General features: G+C 40.8%; 1 protein-coding gene across 1 annotated transcript in view; it reads left to right on the top strand.

Moving 5' to 3' along the window:
• The window catches only part of LOC129099032 (Golgi apparatus protein 1-like), a 25520-nt gene extending 5625 nt beyond the window's left edge, over window positions 1-19895 (top strand). Inside the window, 25 exon segments of the mRNA XM_054608197.1 lie at window positions 2270-2299; window positions 3027-3113; window positions 3323-3538; window positions 3920-4123; window positions 4550-4621; window positions 4723-4909; window positions 6066-6283; window positions 6823-6944; window positions 7408-7509; window positions 8378-8531; window positions 9951-10088; window positions 10628-10714; window positions 10808-10870; window positions 11622-11735; window positions 12346-12434; window positions 12686-12803; window positions 13265-13357; window positions 13437-13574; window positions 13851-13974; window positions 14453-14595; window positions 14750-14851; window positions 15592-15699; window positions 16010-16130; window positions 16223-16329; window positions 17124-19895. Of these exon segments, the coding sequence (XP_054464172.1) occupies window positions 2270-2299; window positions 3027-3113; window positions 3323-3538; window positions 3920-4123; window positions 4550-4621; window positions 4723-4909; window positions 6066-6283; window positions 6823-6944; window positions 7408-7509; window positions 8378-8531; window positions 9951-10088; window positions 10628-10714; window positions 10808-10870; window positions 11622-11735; window positions 12346-12434; window positions 12686-12803; window positions 13265-13357; window positions 13437-13574; window positions 13851-13974; window positions 14453-14595; window positions 14750-14851; window positions 15592-15699; window positions 16010-16130; window positions 16223-16329; window positions 17124-17291 (3105 nt within the window). The 3' untranslated portion in view covers window positions 17292-19895.

The raw sequence follows: 19895 nt of genomic DNA, 5'->3' as shown, positions 1-19895 counted from the left end.
CACACACACACACACACACACACCTCGGTCGGCCTTTGAGCGATGCCCTCTTTACTGAGATAATTACATCGCTTCAACTCCATGAACAGCTGTGGCCTCCTGAGGAAAATGGCTCTTAAAATCTGCCTCTTCTCCAGGGAAGGACACACACACACACACACACACACACACACACACACACACACACACACACACACAGTTCAGTTTGAGTATTTCTTTTGTGGCGGTTTAAGCCCCAAAGATCCGACACTCGAGAGAACGTCTAAGAAACGGCGTGGTGGTTATAAACCGACGGCTGGACAGGAAGTCACTTTGCCTCGGCGCCAACAGGCCCGTGGACATCAGGGAGAGTTTAAACTGTGACACTGACAGGATGTAAGATAAGATAAGATAAACCTTTATTGATCAGCAAGAGAGGAAATGCACAAATAAGTACTGATAAATAGAGAATTCAAATGTAGAGCAGCTTCAGTCTGCAGAACGCTTTCTGTGACCGACATCTAGATTTTGTTTTGATTGACTGATTCTTTATCGACATACTGTTGATTTAAATCTCAGCATCACTACGTTTCATAAGGGTTTATAAGATGAATCTCAGGCATCTAGAGGTGATTATCGGGGCAGAAAACGGTGTTCATTTTACATTTCTCGACAAATAATATCTAAATGAAATGTTTAAATGCTGAATCCTATATTTATTATTTCTAATAATACCTTTTCCTTTGGTAATACTGTATCATTTTCATTCCTCAGGCCTCTAAATGCAAAACATTACAGTTACATTACATCACAATACATGTTATGAGTATCTCAGCATGCGATCACGCGATGAATCACATGCCTGTGTGTGTGTGTGTGCACCTCTCTGTCCGTCCACGGCCGACCTCTCACTCGCCTGAAGCAAACTGCATGATATTCTAGTTGTTCAGTTACGGCTGATGCTCAAGTACGTCTTGTGGTTACAGAGACTATAAACCTTCTCAAAACTCCTTTTATTACCTTTTTTTTTATACTACCATTGACTGCCTGCCTACTCTTAATTGCTCCTTTTATAATACACTTTTATTGTTTTGGACGGTGTGTTTAGTTAATGGCTAACAGCTAACAGAACTACCAGTACACTCCCACTGCTGAGTACCTCACAGCCACTCCTCTTCTGCTACGCGGTCAGACAGCTAGATGAGTTTTTTTTGTTTGTTTTTGGAAAGATTTTATGATGTGTTTTATACGAAGACTTTAAGCCGCTTGTTTTTGAAGTGTGTTTTACGACGACGGGTCTGACTCTGCTGAGTGCACCTTTCTCGCTAACTCTTAGTTTGTTCTCCACCAGCTGGACTGTAACTGTGTCTATCAGCAGGAAGTATTCGGTTGGTTTAAAAGACGATGAAACTGAAACAAAAACAGCAAATGTGCCGTGAAATGACCCATCCGATGAGCTGAAAGAGGCCGAAGGTGGATAATAGTAGCTCATTCTCTGTGGGGTCATCATTTCCTTTTTACATATAGTCATTTATGAAGTCACTCGTGTTCCCAGAGGAAAGAAAGCTGGTACCGTTCTGGTGCTGCAGACCACAAAGGCGGCGACAGTAAATCTACAATGAACCTTTTGTTTTGATTAAACGTTCCGAGGTCGGTTTCACGCCGCAGACTTCTCAGAGTATCACATGAGCTCCTCTGTGATGTTCTGTCCCGTTACCCGGACACAGTTATCCTCTGTTACCGCTTTGATCCGTCCTCTCGATTAATCTTGTTTTTAAGAAGCCTTTGATGTGAACGGAGCGGCGCCTTCGTTAATCAGTAACTCATAGTTTCACTAATTTGTTAATTCTAATCCTGGAGGCCACTGAGGCTCTGTTTCCTCTTCACATTTGTTCTTCTGTCTCAGAATATTGAGTATTTTTTTTCGTCTCTTTTTTTATCTTTAATGTCTTTTTTTTTACTGCAAAGTGATGTGAAGCTTTAAGTGAAGCTTCTCCTGCTGTGTTTTCTCAGAGTGGAGGAAGTTGTGGGAGAGTCTGAAGAGCTTCTGCTGCTTTTGTTCATATAAAATATATGCAGGGATGTTTTTTTTGTGTGGGAGGACCATATAATGTGTGTTTTTATATATACGTGTGTGTGTGCACTTGCTTTCTTTCTTTAATGTGTCACATGCACACACATAAAGCGTTGCTGAAGTGTTCACCCCCCTTGGGTGTTCTTTCCCACTTCCCTTCATTTAATCCATTAATGACCTTTGACTTCTTTCCTTCTCTCTCTCGTCTTTCTGCAGGAATCTGAGATCGCTCCTGACTGTAACCATGTAAGTATTTCCTTCAAAACATTTTTTCATTTATTAGATAATCTAAAGGACACGTTTACTGGGTCTGATTGTGATGACGGAATATACTGAAGTACTTTACTTAAGTACGATTCTGAGGTACTTGTACTTAACTTTAGTATCTCTAGTTGTTGTAGATGTTACTTTATACTCCTACAAATCAGAGGCAAATCTAAACTTTTCTTCAGCACTACATTTAAATCATAAATGTAGTTTCTTTGCAAATTCAGATTCAAAATAAATAAAAGAATCTTCAGTAACCCATAACTGACGACCTACACACACACACACACACACACACACACACACACACACACACACACACACAGGGGCTCTGTTTTGTTGTGTTATTTTCTGGGCGGTCTGACTGTCAGCAGCTGTTATCGGTTGCAGCTGAGACTGACAGGAAACAAATATATAAACACATGAATTCAAAATGACAGAAAGAGAGAAGAGAATCTAAAGACTAGAGAGACATTTGTTAACATCTTAACATAATTAAAGCGATGCAAACTCCTCCTCAGTCCAAATATGGTGACTTCCTGCTCACTAGTTGCAAAAAAAACAAGATGGCGACGGCCAAATCACCAAACTCGAGGCTTCAAAACGGCCGTCGACAAACCAATGAGTGATGTCACGGTGACATTACATAACCTGGACGTCTAATGAACACGTTTATAAATCAGTGTTTTGTTCCTCTCTCTCTCAGCTGCTGTGGAACTATAAACTCAATCTGACCACAGATCCAAAGTTTGAGTCGGTGGCTACGGAGGTCTGCAAGAGCACCATCGCTGAGGTCAGTGTGCACCGAGGACGAGGCCCGGGTTACACTTCCTGTCAAGTTTAATCAACTTATTACAGAATGAACAGATAAATCTATTTAAACTTTATATCTCCTGAATAGAAAATATTTTCAACATTATCACATAGACAAATCATTGTTTGTTAGAGAGAAGTTAAATAAAAGTCTGTCCCGTTGACCCGTCACACGTTCGATGCCTCCAGATAAAGGAGTGTAACGAGGAGGAGAGAGGGAGGGGCTACCTGGTGTCCTGTCTGGTGGATCACCGCGGCAACGTCAGCGAGTACCAGTGTAACCAGTACATCACCAAGATGACCAGCATCATCTTCAGCGACTACAGACTCATCTGTGGCTTCATGGACAAATGTAAAGAGGACATCAACAGTCTGCACTGTGGCAGCATCAACGTGGGACACAAGGTGAGTGGTGTGTGTGTGTATATATATATATATATATATATATATATATATATATATATATATATATATATATATATATATATATATATATTATCTTTATTACTTTTTGGAATTCGTTTTGCAGCTTTGAAATTATCTACTTTTTTTTGCAGCTTTGAAATGTTTTTGTGACCTGGATCTGACCAGTATGTCATTAAATATTCCTTTAAGAAAGCTGAATGTAATTATCAATGTAATGTCTCTGAAACTAAAAACATCTTGGAAGTCTGTTTTTTTTTTGTTTTTTTTTAGAAGCTGAACAAAAATTTTAATTGTTCTATTCGTTACGCAAAAGATTCCTGTTTTTACTAACTCGGTTGCTCTTCCTCATGTTGTCGTCAGGACGTCCACTCTCAGGGTGAGGTCATCTCCTGTCTGGAGAAGGCTCTGGTGAGGGAGGCGGAGCAGCAGGATCATGTTCGTCCAATCAGAGAGGAGTGTCAGAGGGCGATCCTCCGGGTGGCGGAGCTGTCGTCAGACGACTTTCACCTCGACCGACATCTTTACTTCTCCTGCAGAGACGACCGAGAGAGGTTCTGTCAGAACGTGAGGAGACTTTTAAAAAATACTTTTGATCTTTAAATAAATAAATAAAATAGTACAAAAACATTCAGATCATTCTACATTATTAAGGTTCAAATTCAGTATCGTCATTTATAAACCAGTTAGAATCTGTCAAAACACAAAATCTATGTCGGCAACTTTATGATAATTTAGTTAAATAATTTACTGTTAGCTTCTGGCTGTTTAAAAAAAGGCATAAATTAGAAAGTGCTGATGAATTTAATACATTTAACACAAATTGGACATCCACATAAAAGTCAGAGAATTTTCCCTTTTAGAAAACATTTCAAAAGTTTTTGTATCCTTGGCAAATTTGAAAAACTTTCCACCATATTCCATAACAACATGTTTTCAAGTTTGTTCTGATAACTAACAAACACTGGTCTCTTTTCTTCCTCGTCTCCACAGATTCAGGCAGGAGAAGGGAAAGTCTACAAGTGTCTGTTCAATCACAAGTTTGAGGAGGCCATGTCAGAAAAGGTACGAACAACTATCGCTTATGTTTTGGGATCATAGCGAGCTCGTTTCTTGGTCTCTAATACTCTCCTCTGCCTCCTCTTCTTCCTCCTCTTCCTCCTCAGTGCCGCGACGCTCTGACGACCCGTCAGAAGCTGATCTCTCAGGACTACAGAGTCAGCTACTCTCTGGCTAAAGCCTGTAAAGCGGACCTGAGGAAGCAGCGCTGCAGTCTGGACACCAACCTGCCGAGGGCCCGCGAGGCCCGGCTGTCCTACCTGCTGCTCTGCCTGGAGGCCGCCGTGCACCGGGGTGAGCTGGGGGAGTAGAGGGGGGGGATGGGAGATGAGATTTAGACCTAGACCTCTGTTTTCTTACAAATCTCATTTAAAGCAGCAGGTAGATGTTTCCTTAACACATGCAGACACACAAAGTTAGCAGCTAGCTAATAAAGACAGCAGAGTGTTTAGTAGCAAAAGAGACAGATATTCTTTTCTGGAGTTGGTGGAGACCAAAATTGAGCTAAAAGGGAAATAAATAATTGGACTTAACATTAGGGATGGGTATCGTTACGATTTTATCGTTACTTCTACTCTTATCGATATTGTTTATTGGTTATCGATCAGTTCTTTTTCAAGGATAATTTATCGTCACTATGCAACACAGGGATGCACAAAAAATTCAGTTGTAGTCCATTTGTAACACAACAAACACGTGACAAACAAAACAAAACAGAAACCGTAGTGAGTTCCTGTAGTGCATTTTTTTTATTTGCATCAAACGGAATATAAACAGACGCTATTTTTTGGCAGATAATATGGCCGACATCTTCATTATTAAACAATTTCCATCAACTTTAATTGTATTGTGAGGAAAAAAAAGATAAATTGAGAAAATAATCAACAATGCTTTATTACTCTTGTATGTAAACAAATAGTCTTTCTTAAACAGCAATACCAGAAGTTCTAAAAATCTTTAAAACACATTCTCAGATAAACAGTTAGCAAATTAGCCAATTAGCTTAGCAATTATCTTTCATTGATGATCCTGTTCTTCTGATCAAACTAACGTTACCTGCAGTGGACGAGGATGGACGGCTGATCTCCAAACAGTAGAAAACTGATCATTTCTGCAGATTGATGTTCTGCTTGTGGGTCAGATGTTGTGTAATATTGAACATGTCACGTGTCCAAATTCCACACTGCACTTTCTTGATCCCACAACAATACAACCACCAAATGTGAAGTAGATCAGATGAACGGTTGTCGAGATATCTGAAGGACACACAGACAGATTCCTTGTTTTATTAGATAATATGTCAGTGTTGTGTTTACATGGTGGCCTTTAGCCTCCTAAAAAGTAAATAAATGCAGCTTTAAGTAATAAAAAAACATTGTTTATCATTATAATGTTAATAAAATATAAATACAGAGTCGTGTCAGTACTAGTTTGACCTTTTGCCTCGCAGGTCGCCCGGTCAGCGGCGAGTGTCAGGGCGAGATGCTGGACTACAGGCGGATGCTGATGGAGGATTTCTCTCTGAGTCCGGAGATCGTGCTTCACTGCCGGACGGAGATCGATGCTCACTGCTCCGGGCTGCACCGCAAGGGCCGCACGCTGCACTGCCTGATGAGGATCGGACGCGGCGACCGCAGCGCCACCGTGGACGGCGTCTGCCAGAGTGCCGTGAGTTACCGTCACCGTGACAACTGGACTTTTTTTCTGTGTGTGTGTGTGAGGTCTGATAAAGTTTAGTGGGGCCTTTTTTCTTAGGAATACAAATTGTTTTCTGAATAAATCTAAAAATATTCAGCTTCAGTTGTCGGGTTCAACTAGTGGAGATTTTCTACATTAACGTTTTTTTTTTAATTGCCTCTTCAGGTTTTACTAAGATTGTTAAACTGCTGTGTGAAGACGACCAAACGCATCATTTAAAGCTTTAACAGCTCTTCTTTCTATGCTGAACTTTTTTCCATGTGTTAAATAGAGATGGATACAGAGTCCGAACTGGACATTCTGCTTTCTAAAAGAAGTACTTGTAAACTAGAGGATATTTTGCAAGAAAATAAATGTTTGAAAATGAAAATATCTGTTTTTGAGGTACAAACTAAGAGTAAAATATATTAACTGCAATTTTATGAATGATCACATAAATAGGACCTCATTGTCTTGTATGTCTTGATGGCTTGCTCATTAATACGTTAAATATACAAATACTTTTACAGCTCCAGACTCTGATCCAGGCTGCCGACCCCGGAGCCGACTACCGGATCGACCGAGCGCTCAACGAGGCCTGTGAGTCCGTCATCCAGACCGCCTGCAAGCACATCCGCAACGGAGACCCCATGTGAGCACACACACACACACACACACACACACACACACACACACACACACACACACACACACACACACACACACACACACACATTGCATATAACCACTTTATTTCAAATAATCTCATCTTTAAATTATCGTTTTGTTCTTAAAAGGGTTCTCAACCTTTGCTATCTTAACTTTTTTTTAAATATATTTTATCGTGTTATGCCTAAAATCAGACCCATAAACCATCACTACCATTATGAATCCAAAATGTAAAGTATTCAGGGACATATTTCCTCCTATTACGTGGTTCTCAACATGCTCTCAGCTAACAGCGCTAACAGTGCAAACGACAGAAACAGTGCTGACCGAGCGAACAGTGTTAACCTGAGGGGGGGGACATCTGCTCAGCTAGTCTTTACTCCACTTTATCTTTACATAGATTTATGACGTATTAAAGCTCTGAATGTGGTTTATTTCACCTTTAGGATCCTGTCGTGTCTGATGGAGCACCTCTACACGGAGAAGATGGTGGAGGACTGTGAGCACCGGCTGTTGGAGCTGCAGTACTTCATCTCCAGAGACTGGAAGTGAGTCTGAACCCACAAACGCCTTCTGCTCTAATACCTTCTAACATTATCGAAATGACTTTAGTAATATTCCAACAGACACAAAAGGTTAAAGTTAATTTATTACCTTCAGATTAATAGTTTGACAAAAATGTGTTTCATTTAATATCTTACTGACAGACTCAGTTGTCAACGGTTCTAGCCCTTAAAGGGACAGTTCACCCCAAAAATATAATTACCTGTAGTGCCATTTATCAATTAAGATGATTGATTTGGTTTGACTCACTCAAAAACAATGTAGATTGATAAATAGCACTACAGGTAAGAGGAAAAATGTATTTATTTCTAGGGCAAACTGTCCCTTTTAAGAGCGATAAATTATGAAGTTGGTGTTCTCATTAAAACAAAAAAGGTTTTGCCACGTGAAAATAATTGTTTGAATCATGAGATTTATCTCCAGACTTTAATTTTCCTCAGACTTTAATTACTTTTTTTTTCCCCAGTTAGAAATCAGAATATTGGCATGAATCATAAATTTATGACTTTTAATCGTTTTCACACGACTCTAAAGCTGTTCTTTATCAGAATCAGAAACTGTTTATTGCCGATTACGTTACACATACAAGGAATTTGGCGAGATGATTGGACAATAAACACAGTGCAATAGTATAATACATCATTTTAAAATAGAAAATATAAAGATTTACAATAAAATATGGTAAACAAATAAGATCAAGTTAAAACAAGTACGTTATTTAAGAGTCAAGTGTATATTAATAAATTAAGAGTTGTGCAATGTTGTGTAACTGTAATGAATTGTAATTGAAAACGATAACAAAGAGGAGAGAAGTCGTGCTTTAACGCCGTCTTCCTCCCTCTCGTCCCTCAGGCTCGACCCCGTCCTCTATAAGAAGTGTCAGGGCGACGCCGCCCGGCTCTGCCACACACACGGCTGGAACGAGACCAGCGAGCTGATGCCGCCGGGCGCCGTCTTCTCCTGCCTGTACCGCCACGCCTACCGCTCCGAGGAGCAGGGACGCCGGGTACGAACACAGACATGAGATCTATTCATTTTATTTCTAAAGCCGGATATCTCTCTTTGTCCTTTTAGATGTGAGGAAGTTGGGATTTGTTTCATCACTGTGGTGAACTCTGTCTCTCTGATGTTTTTTAAATCTAACAGGTAAACCCGATCCAGCAGGTAGGTGGTCGATGGTTCGCCTAAATCAATCAATCAGTATTGATCCTGATGAAGGGTTTAATTGATGGTGATGGATTTAATCTGTCAGTCTCTGATTGGCTGCTTCACAGAGAGGATAATTTAATTGATCATTTTGGTGGAAATTCAATAGAGGATAAACTTAATTTTTATAACCTGCCACGGACAACAGACAAAAATGAGCTAGCCAAAACTAAAATGTTGATTAATGTGAACTTTCCCTGCTAAATAAATAGATAAATAACTAAATAAAATTGATAAATAGATAAATAAATAAAACATAAATAAATAAACACAAACATAAAAAAATAAATATAAACATAAATAGATAAATACAAATAATTAATTAATTATATTCACATTGTTCACCATTTTAGTTCAGAATGATAGCATGCTAATGTTTGCTAATCAGTGCAAAACATAAAGTGCAGCTGAGGCTGATGGGAATGCCAGTAGATCTGCAGGATTTGGTTATAAACTTTTTTTGATCTGATGGTGGCGCTAGATGAAATGTCAGAGGATAAACAAGTTATTACAGTTCATCCTCGTGCATTTCATTGCATTACATCCAAAAGTTGTTGAGACTTTTTTACAAAAAACAAAAATGTCCAGGTGGCTTAAATCTCTGAACAAATCGTGATGTTCTGACGAAAATTGATTACAGCCGGCGTGTTGTGCGTGAAGGCTCAGCAACTGGTGGTGGTGCTTCTGAATTGTTCTTTACTAGGCATGCGCGATCAGAGCTTTTCAGACGTGACTGTCACAAACAGTTCACTGGTAATAATGCTATTTACATCCCTGAGGATTTTAAGAGCAGAGCCCCCAAAAAATATCCAATGGAGTAAATATTTTGCAGCCAAATCAAATTATTTACAGGATATTCAACTTTTGTTGATTTGCAAAGCCTTTTAATACTTGACTTTTTTTTCTTTACAGGGCTTGAGAAAGGCAATAAAGTAGTCCATGGATAATGGATATTAGTTTACAGATAATTACAATCCCTCCTCGGCATTGTGATATTTTTTCAGAAAATACATTTTTCAATCCATGAAAAAAATGCATTATTCTGTAAATAGGGTTACAAAATGTGGGCTGAACCTTTGCGGTCCAGTGGAATAGCTGAGCAGACAGCCTATTGATTGATTAATTGGCTTAAATCAGCAAAACTTGTAGAAAATTGAGTTTTGTCGTCGGCTTCAATGAATATATAATGTATATTGTGTGTGTGTGTGTGTGTTTGCAGTTATCACGGGACTGTAAGGTGGAGGTTCAGAGGATTCTCCACCAGAGGGCGCTGGATGTGAAGTTGGACCCCGAGCTGCAGAAACGCTGCATGACCGACCTCGGGAAGTGGTGCAGCGAGAAGACGGACGCAGGACAGGTGAGACGGACGAAAACCACTGCTACTGATCTCTGATTCTACCTACAACCAGGAAGTGACCTCACAGTCTGAGAAGTGTCTTAAAACCTGCATTCTCTCTACTGTCCACCAGGGGGCGACTCCTCTGGTTGTATAGAAGTCTATGAGAAAATGACTCTACTTCTCTCTTGATTTATTCCCTCAGTAAACATTGTAAACATGAGTTTATGGTCTCAATCTCTAGTTTCAAGTCTTCTTCAATACAGCATGATGTTCATTTAGTAAATGATGCTCCATTTAGAGTCAAACAGACCATAAAGCAGGGGATGCTTTAGGGCGGGGCTACACACTGATTGACAGGTTTCTACCTTTTGCTAAGTCCCGCCCCTCAAAAAGACCAGGCTGTTGTAAAGTAGCATAATTCAAACTCTGACCAGAAATAACAGCTTGAAACAATTTAAAGATCCTTACAGGAAGGTTTTTCGCATTTTGTAATCATTTAAATATAAATCGTGTCGACTTTACTGACTATTTCCCACCACATCTGTGTGTGTGTTCAGGAGCTGGAGTGTCTGCAGGATCACTTGGAGGACCTGGTCTCGGCCTGCAGGGAGGTCGTGGGCAACCTGACGGAGCTGGAGTCGGAGGTCGTAAACATTCAGAGGACGTTGTGAAGATCGTTGTGTTTCTGTGTCTCACCTTCACATGTTGAACTTCCTGTTCCTCTCCGTTCTCTGCAGGACATCCAGATCGACGCTCTGCTCATCAGAGCCTGTGAACCCGTCACCCAGGCCCACTGCCACGTGAGTACATGCACTATCATAAGGTTAATGAAAGGATGCACAAAATGAATACAAAAACAGCTGTTCATTTAGTGCAAGCAAATATAGATCATAGTAAGTGAAAAGAAAATGAAAAAAACAAGTACTTTAATTCAAAATAAATATAAATATATAATGAAAATTTACAATTAATAATATGAAAAAAGATATTGTTCTTAAAATGAAAAAAAGCTATACAGTGTTTAAAACAAAGAGGGTGGAATGTGCAAATGTTCAGAGTATAAAGAATATTTTTAACGTGCAAAATAATGAAATAATGTGATTCTTCCATTGGATTTTAAATTATTGCAAAAAATGATCACTGTGTCAAACATTGTTTTATGATACTTACTTCTTTTGTTCATCAATATCATTATATCAGAGAACTAAACGTTTTTCAGGACTACAGGAAGTGGATAAATGCTGACTCATTTCCTGTTTTTAGGACTCGTTCCTGCATCACTTTATAAGATAATCATGTTCAAGTTGTTAGAATGTTTGTTGTTGTTAAAGCTACAGTACATTTTAACACCTTTTCCCCCTTAGTGATGCTTATTTATACTTTTATATTCAATTCTATTTGATATAATCCAGAATTCCTTTCCCCCAAATGTTGATTATTTTAGATTTTAATGACATCATGACTTTGTATACGTGTAATGAAGCAGGATTTCAGGTGTGTTTTGTTTCCTTTAATGATGTTAAATAAAATGTTTTGTGTGTGTGTGTGTAGGACGTAGCTGATATCCAGATCGATACCGGTGATCTGATGGAGTGTTTGGTTCAGAACAAACACCAGAAGGAGATGAACGAAAAGTGCTCAGTCGGCGTCACGCACTTCCAGCTGGTCAGTAACCATGACAACATCTTTCTCTTTCTCTTGCTCTTCCTACTTTTTTCTAGTTTCACTTTAAGTTCTTTGTATAAATTTTAAAAAAGTTGATGTCAAACTGACATCAGTTTTCTATTTTGTGAGAGCAGATTTCAGTAAAGTTTGTTGTAAAGTTCGGCTAAGACTTAAAATGATTATATTCTGTTTATTTTGTTTAAATCTGTTTATTGGTACTTTAGTTGACGTACAAACACTGCTTTTAAAATATATTTAAAAAAAGAATCTGCAGACAAACCTAAAAAACAAGAGGACATATACCGTATAAATATTAACAAAGGTAGAAAGCTGCTTTAAATTATTTTTATTGATATCTCACATATAATCTAGAGTTTAGAGGACATTATAATCTAGCCTTTACAAAATCAATTAAAAGTTGTCAAAGTATTTAATGTATTTTTAGGTCAGCCCTTTTTTTAATTAGCATCTTTTAGTCTTATTTGACTGAGATTTCTTCAGCCGATCTTTTTCATGTTGAATTTATTTATTTCCTAGTAACTTTATGAGCACTTCTCTGGTAAATAACAGTTTTAAAGATTTCATATACCAATAATTGTTCAATTTTCAGGTCCAAATGAAGGATTTCCGGTTCTCCTATAAGTTCAAGATGGCCTGTAAGGAGGACGTTCTCCGTTTGTGTCCAAACATCAAGAAAAAGTGAGTTTTTGAAAACTGGAAACTTAAAGTTACTATGAGGAACTTTTATTTAGTGTTGATTCTGGCGCTCCCTGTGGACAAAAGTGGTAGTGTTTCTGAGTACCAGATTCCCTTCAGGAAACCTGAGACTGATTCAGGACCAGATTAAAGTTCCTCACAGTTACTTTAAAACCAGTCAGTTCAAAGTGTTTTTTCTGGATCCGGTTGATCAGATCATAATTGACATATTTCACCCGTCCATCTCGCTGCAGGGTGGACGTGGTGATCTGCCTCAGCACCACGGTGAGGAACGACACGCTGCAGGACGCCAGAGAGCAACGGGTTTCACTGAAGTGTCGCAAACAGCTGAGGGTGGAGGAGCTGGAGATGGTACCTCACTCACACTGAAAATTAAAGTCACTGCTTCATGTCTTAAAGCTGCATTCTCTCTACTGTCCATCAGGGGGCGACTCCTCTGGTTGTATAGAAGTCTATGAGAAAATGACTCTACTTCTCTCTTGATTTATTCCCTCAGTAAACATTGTAAACATGAGTTTATGGTCTCAATCTCTAGTTTCAAGTCTTCTTCAATACAGCATGATGTTCATTTAGTAAATGATGCTCCATTTAGAGTCAAACAGACCATAAAGCAGGGGATGCTTTAGGGCGGGGCTACACACTGATTGACAGGTCGACACCACAGTGTTGTGTTTTCGTCTTACAACTTTAACCCCTTCACTGTGTGTTTTTCACTTCATGAAAGTTATATTGTAAGATTTTGTTTGTTTCAAAATGCCACCCTCTAGTGTCCCATATTGTTAAATAACTGACCGTGTGACTCCTCCTCTCAGTCGGAGGACATCCGGTTGGAGCCGGAGTTGTACGATCCCTGTAAGTCTGACATCAGCCGACTCTGTCCCAACGTGGCCTTCGGGAACGCTCAGGTGAGGAGAAATAACAAATAAATAAACAGCATTCTGTTAATGTTTGTGGTGTTAAACTCCTCCTCCTCCTCCTCCTCAGATGATCGAGTGTCTGAAGGAGCAGAAGAAGCAGCTCAGTCAGCGATGCCACCAGAGGATCTTCAGGCTGCAGGAGACGGAGATGACCGACCCGGAGCTGGACTACCAGCTGATGAGAGTCTGCAAGCAGATGATCAAGGTGAGGAGGAGGAGGAGGAGGGAGGAGGAGGAGGAAGGAGGAGGAGGAGGGGAGGAGGAGGAGGAGGAAGAGGGGGAAGAAGAAGAGGAGGGGGAGGAGGAGGAAGAGATAAGTATTATTTACTTCTGATACTATGAGGTATCTTTGTTACCTGTCGAGTTACTATAAGATGAATAAAGTTATCAATGTTTTGGGATAATTAAATGTATTAAATGATCCTTGAATCATGTTTAGTTTGTCTGATTTATTCTCTCTCTCTCTCTCTCTCTCCTGCAGCGGTTCTGCACCGATGCCGACGCCCGGAACGTTCTCCAGTGTCTGAAGCAGAACAAGAACAGCGAGCTGATGGACCCCAAGTGTAAACAGATGATCACCAAGAGACAGATCACCCAGAACACGGGTCAGTACACTGGTGTTAGAGGAGAGGAGAGGAGGAGAGGGAGAGGGAGAACAATCACTTCCTTTTATTCACATCCTTCTCCTCCTCCTCCCTCTTCCTCCTCTTCCTCTTCCCCTTCCTCCTCCTCTTCCTCCTCCTTCTCCTCTTCCTATTCTTCCTCCTCCTCTTCCTCCTCTTCCTCTTCCTCCTCCTTTTCTTCTTCTTCTTCTTCCTCCTCCTCCTTTTCTTCTTCTTCCTCCTTCTCTTCATCCTCTTCCTCCTCCTCCTTCCTCTTCCCTCTTCCTCATCTTTCTTTTCCTCTTCATCCTTCTCCTCTCCTCCTCCTTCCTTCTTCCCTTTTCCTCCTCTTCCTCCTCCTCCTTCCTCTTCCCTCTTCCTCATCTTTCTTTTCCTCTTCATCCTTCTCCTCGTCCTCCTCTTCCTTCTCTTCCTCCTCCTCTTCCTCATCATCTTCTTCCTCTTCCTCCTCCTCCTCCAGACTACAGGTTGAACCCGGTCTTGAGGAAAGCGTGTCGAGCCGACATCCCAAAGTTCTGTCAGCCGATCCTGAACAAGGCGAGTGACGACAGCGAGCTGGAGGGTCAGGTGATCGGCTGCCTCAAACTCAAATACGCCGACCAGGTCAGTGACATCATCACATCACACTACTGAAACATCTGGAGGAGAAAACAGAAATATAACACTAATAAATAACAGTTACAAACATTACAACTTACCAAGCTGTAAAATATATGATGATGATGAGCTTGTGTTCTTGAATGCGTCTCTGGTTCAGAGGTTGTCTCCGGACTGTGAGGATCAGATCAGAGTGATTCTGCAGGAGTCGGCTCTCGACTACAGACTGGACCCACAGCTGCAGATGCACTGCACAGATGAGGTACACACACACACACACACACACACACACACACACACACACACACACATTCATTTCTCTCACTATGATTTAATGTGGTATTATTTTTCTGCATCAGAGCGACTGTTTGTTTGTTTTTCTTCATTAACTTCTCATTATTTTCCTGTTTTTTTATTTTTCTCTGCATCATCCTCCTGTTTCCTCTCCTCCATCTTTCCCTCCCTTGTTTCTTCTCCTCTCTCCTCTACTCCTCTCGCCTGTTTCCTCTCCTCTTCTCTCCTGTTTTTTCCTCTCTCCTATCTCTCCTCCTCTCCTCTCTTCCTCCTCTCCTCCTCTCTCTCCTCTCTCTCCCTCCTCCTCTTCCTCCTCCTTCCTCTCCTATCTCTCCTCCTCTCCTCTCTTCCTCCTCCTCTCCTCTCCTATCTCTCCTCTCCCTCTCCTTGTCTCCTATCTCTCCTCTCCTCTCTTCCTCTCCTCCTCTCCTCTCTTCCTCCTCCTCTCCTCTCTCATCTCTCCTCCTCTCCTATCTCTCCTCCTCTCCTTGTCGCCTCCCTCCTCTCCTCGTCTCCTCTCTTATCTCTCCTCCTCCTCTCTCCTCTCTCCTCTCTTCCTCGTCTCCTCTCCTATCTCTCCTCCTCTCCTCTCTTCCTCCTCTCCTCTCTCATCTCTCCTCCTCTCCTCTCCTTGTCTCCTCCTCTCCTCGTCTCCTCCTCTCCTTGTCTCCTCCTCTCCTTGTCTCCTCCTCTCCTCTCCTCCTGCAGATCTCCAGGTTGTGTGCGGAGGAGGCAGCAGCTCAGGAGCAGACGGGTCAGGTTGAAGAGTGTCTGAAAGTCAACCTGCTGAAAATCAAACAGGAAGCCTGTAAAAAGGTAAATATAGTATTCATCCTTCAGTGAAATCATTCAGGATTATTCAGCCCCAAAGGCATCGTTAAGGATCATTTGATCTGGATATTGATCAGACGGTTTCAGATCATCTCAGTTCATCTTTTATAAAATCCTTTATCTGTTGGTGTGTTCAGGTGCCTGTAGACTGTAGGATAAATGCATTAAATAACCAACAAGACAGTGGTTAAGCTAGTGAAGATGGACGGATTATTTCTCTTTTCAAATCGAGACGATCCAACATGAACGGATTTTGTGCAGAAACTCATCCGTCTTCCTCCCGTCTTTGTTGCAGGAGGTCCTCAACATGCTGAAGGAGAGTAAGGCCGACATCTTCGTGGACCCGGTCCTCCACACGGCGTGCGCTCTGGACCTCAAACACCACTGCGCCGCCATCACACCCGGCAGAGGACGACGTGGGTTCTCTCTACCATCTCACGTTACATTCAGATTTGAACAGAACGTTTTTGTTGACCCTTCATCCGTTGCCTCTTCTCTCTCCGTCCAGAGATGTCGTGTCTGATGGAGGCGTTACAGGACAAGAGAGTGCGTCTGCAGCCGGAGTGTAAGAAGAGACTCCAAGACCGCATCGACATGTGGAGCTACGCTGCAAAGGTCAAACATGAGATTATTTATCCAAGTTTATTAAATAATATATATATCTGGAGGCACCAAAATTCATCTGAGGTAGATTAAAATGAAAATGTGTGTGTCTACTTTTGCATTTTCTTTTACATCTTTAATTATCACTATACTGTTTATATGTTAGCTCATTAGCTTAACACGTGAATTAAAATATTTTGGCATATGCAGGAAATATGCATTCACTTTATTGCAAACAGTTCCTTTTGACTGATATAAGTAGCAAGCAACAACCTCCAGTGCTGAGAAAAGAAGCCGAGGCAGAAGTGTCTTAAAGCTGTATTCTCTCCAGTGTCCATCAGGGGGCGACTCCTCTGGTTGTATAGAAGTCTATGAGAAAATGACTCTACTTCTCTCTCGATGTATTCCCTCAGTAAACATTGTAAACATGAGTTTATGGTCTCAATCTCTAGTTTCAAGTCTTCTTCAATACAGCATGATGTTCATTTAGTAAATGATGCTCCATTTAGAGTCAAACAGACCATAAAGCAGGGGATGCTTTAGGGCGGGGCTACACACTGATTGACAGGTCGACACCAGAGACGTATACGGCGTCTCTACGTAACTCCTCCTCAGTCCTAATATGGTCACTTCCTGTTCACTGGTTTCAAAAAGCAAGATGGCGTCGTCCAAATTGCTGAACTCGAGGCTTCAAAAATAGCGGTCCACAAATCAATAGGTGAAGTCACGATGACTACGGGGTCTGACAACACGAGTTGTCATGACAACGTATCCTCATCACCACCATCCCCCCCTCCGTCCTGCAGGTGGCGCCAGCAGAGGGCTTCTCGGACCTGGCGGTGCAGGTGATGACGTCGCCCTCCAAGAACTACATCCTGCTCATGATCTCACTGAGCGTGTGCGTCCTCTTCCTGGTCGGGCTGCTGTGCGGCCGCATCACCAAGCGGGTGACGAGGGAACTGAAGAACCGGTAGAGGACGAGAAAAAAAGACTTGACTCCTCCCCCTCTTCCTCCTCCTCCTCCTCCTCCTCCTCCTCCTCCTCAGACGCCCGCTCTGTAAACCAGCCAACCTGCACAGTGCCAACGCCAGCAACCCACATCTGGAGCTCCTCTGTTTATTTGCTGCTGCTGAATATTTGCATCAAAGGCAAAAAATATCACAAAACTTTTAATTTGGGCGTCTTCAAACAGATCTTTTTTTCATATTTTCCCTCCTACAATAAATCAGCTTTTTTCCGAGGATGTTTTTTGGAGGTCGTCCTTCATCTTTTGCGTTCCTGAATAAGCGCTGTTCATGATGTGACTGAGGGCTGCTGCTTCTGAGGTCAGGATTTATTTTTTCCCCTCGTTGAGCCCTGAAGCTTTTTTTATTTTGTGATATTTAACTGAACACTGGAGCATGTAGAGCAACAGGAAGTCGTTTTCTTTTACTGAGCGACTTGCAGGCGCCTGATCGCACACGGGAAACTCAAACCTTTGGGGTTAAATTCTTTGAGACGTTCCCGTTGCTTTTCAACATTTTTTTTTTTTTTTTTCCTCTGATCCATCATGAAGTCCCGTCCTCGTCGCTCCTGAACAGAAGGTTTGGGTTCTCCTGGATGTTTTCAACATGTCGTTCTCTGTTGCCTTTAATGAACATAATCCGTCGCGTAACACAGAGAAGCTTCTTCTTCTGCAGTTTATATCTGAACAACCACTTAAACATGAGACTGAAACCGCTGCTTCGCTCTGCATACAAAGTTCCTTTATCGTCAAATGTTTGTATCGATGACATGCTAGAGGTCAGACCTCACTATTAAACCTTCACTGAGCTGCTAACACATCGATATGATTTCCTTTTCAGGCCCAATTCTACGTTTACCGCCCCGATAAAACGTTTTTCACACAGAAAGAGATGAAAAGATAATGGCCTTTTGTCTTAACGATAGTCTGAAGGTGATTAGCCTAGCTTAGCATAACGGCTGGAGGCAGGGGAACAGCTAAAGTTAAAAAAACATTCACTTACAAACACCTTTAAAGTTCGATAATTATCACTGTATCTCATTTATTTGTTCCAGACACAAATAGAAAAGTTTAAAGTCTAATCCGTAGTATTTAACGCCTCCTAGTGGTGAAGTTTCATATTGCAACCGACTGAAACTTCTCCCTTGTGTCGACGTGAATGTCTCTCTAGAGTCTTTCATTTGGTTTGTCCTTTCTGGGCTTCTGTACAAACATGGCTGACTCCGTGAAGAGGACGCACTCCATATGTAGATATAAACGTCTCATTCTAAGCTAACGAAAAACACAACTAATCTCATGTTCAGGTGATTAAACACTAAAGAACACGTAGTTTAATAATATGATGTTCTATTTCTGCCAATGATGCAGTTTGTCAACATGTTTTTTTATTCTAATAAGATAAAGTTTTCAGTCACTTCAATCATTTTTATTGCAAAAAAATGAGTTCCACAGTCGAGCAAACAAACTGACCGACACTACGTTTATGTTTTGATCAACTTCCTGCCGATTCCGCTGACTTTAGACATGACAGAGTTGGAAAAATCTCAGCACCATCTAGTGGAAGAACAGAGTTTATATAGTTAAAGATTGATATAATGTGTTAGTCAGTGGCCTGCTGATAAGAACCTTTTTCTACTTTGTAGAGTCAGGCTAGGTGTTTCCCTCTGTTTCCAGTCTTTATGCTAAGCTAATGCGAATCACTCTTAAAACCCCCACTTCAAGCAAACTGCTCGTTCTGCTGCCTCCAAAAACTAAATGAAAAGCTGCTGTAAACCTTCTTCACTTCAGTCCTGTGTCCTAAAGCTTAAACTGTCTAATATCAGATATACATTAAAACCTCCATTATACATATATGTGACTCATAAGAGCAGAAATATCTGATCTGGGTGACTTTAACCAGGCAACGTTAAAAATACTTTACATTTTAAGTGCACTATCATTATCTAAATAGTGTTTTTGATGCATTTTAGAAAAATGCAACAAACTGAGATCCATCCAGATTTCCAAATGGAAAATTAGTGTATTTTGCTTTTGATTTTACAGATTTTTGAGACATGAGCATGTTTTTCTGTTGCAGGCGAATTACTTTAATTGTTACTGAACATTATCTGATTTTTTTTTTTCGTTTGAATATTTAATTTGCACTTTAACTCGATGTCACATCTGCATCGTGTCGACGTCACTGGACAACGAGCCTCGTTCATCTCATTCATATGTAAAAAAGAAAGATTTCTAAAAAGTAACCTCATCTTTCTTTTTTGCAAATTTCTCGCAGCTTTTTGTTTGAATATTAATATTTGTGAATTATTTAAAATCAGACTTACACAGATGAACAACATGTGAAGCATAAACACTATTTTCTGCTCATTTACAAAAGTTAACGGAGCTGAAGTTGCAGATTATTTGTTAAAATGTTTTTGAGCGCGAAAAATAGGAAAACGTCCTCAAACTGAAAGCAGGAAATAAAGACGGCCGTCGTCATAACCAGTTTTGTCTCTACGTGAACTTTATCGGTGTGCTTTTTCTTTTACATTATGCCGTGTGAAATGAAGACGTAACAGATTTATCATTGTGA

Source organism: Anoplopoma fimbria, chromosome 2 (assembly GCF_027596085.1).
Source record: "Anoplopoma fimbria isolate UVic2021 breed Golden Eagle Sablefish chromosome 2, Afim_UVic_2022, whole genome shotgun sequence".
NCBI classification, from domain to species: Eukaryota; Metazoa; Chordata; class Actinopteri; order Perciformes; family Anoplopomatidae; genus Anoplopoma; species Anoplopoma fimbria.
Note: the sequence above shows the minus strand (reverse complement) of the source record. Positions and strands in the feature narration are given on the sequence as shown.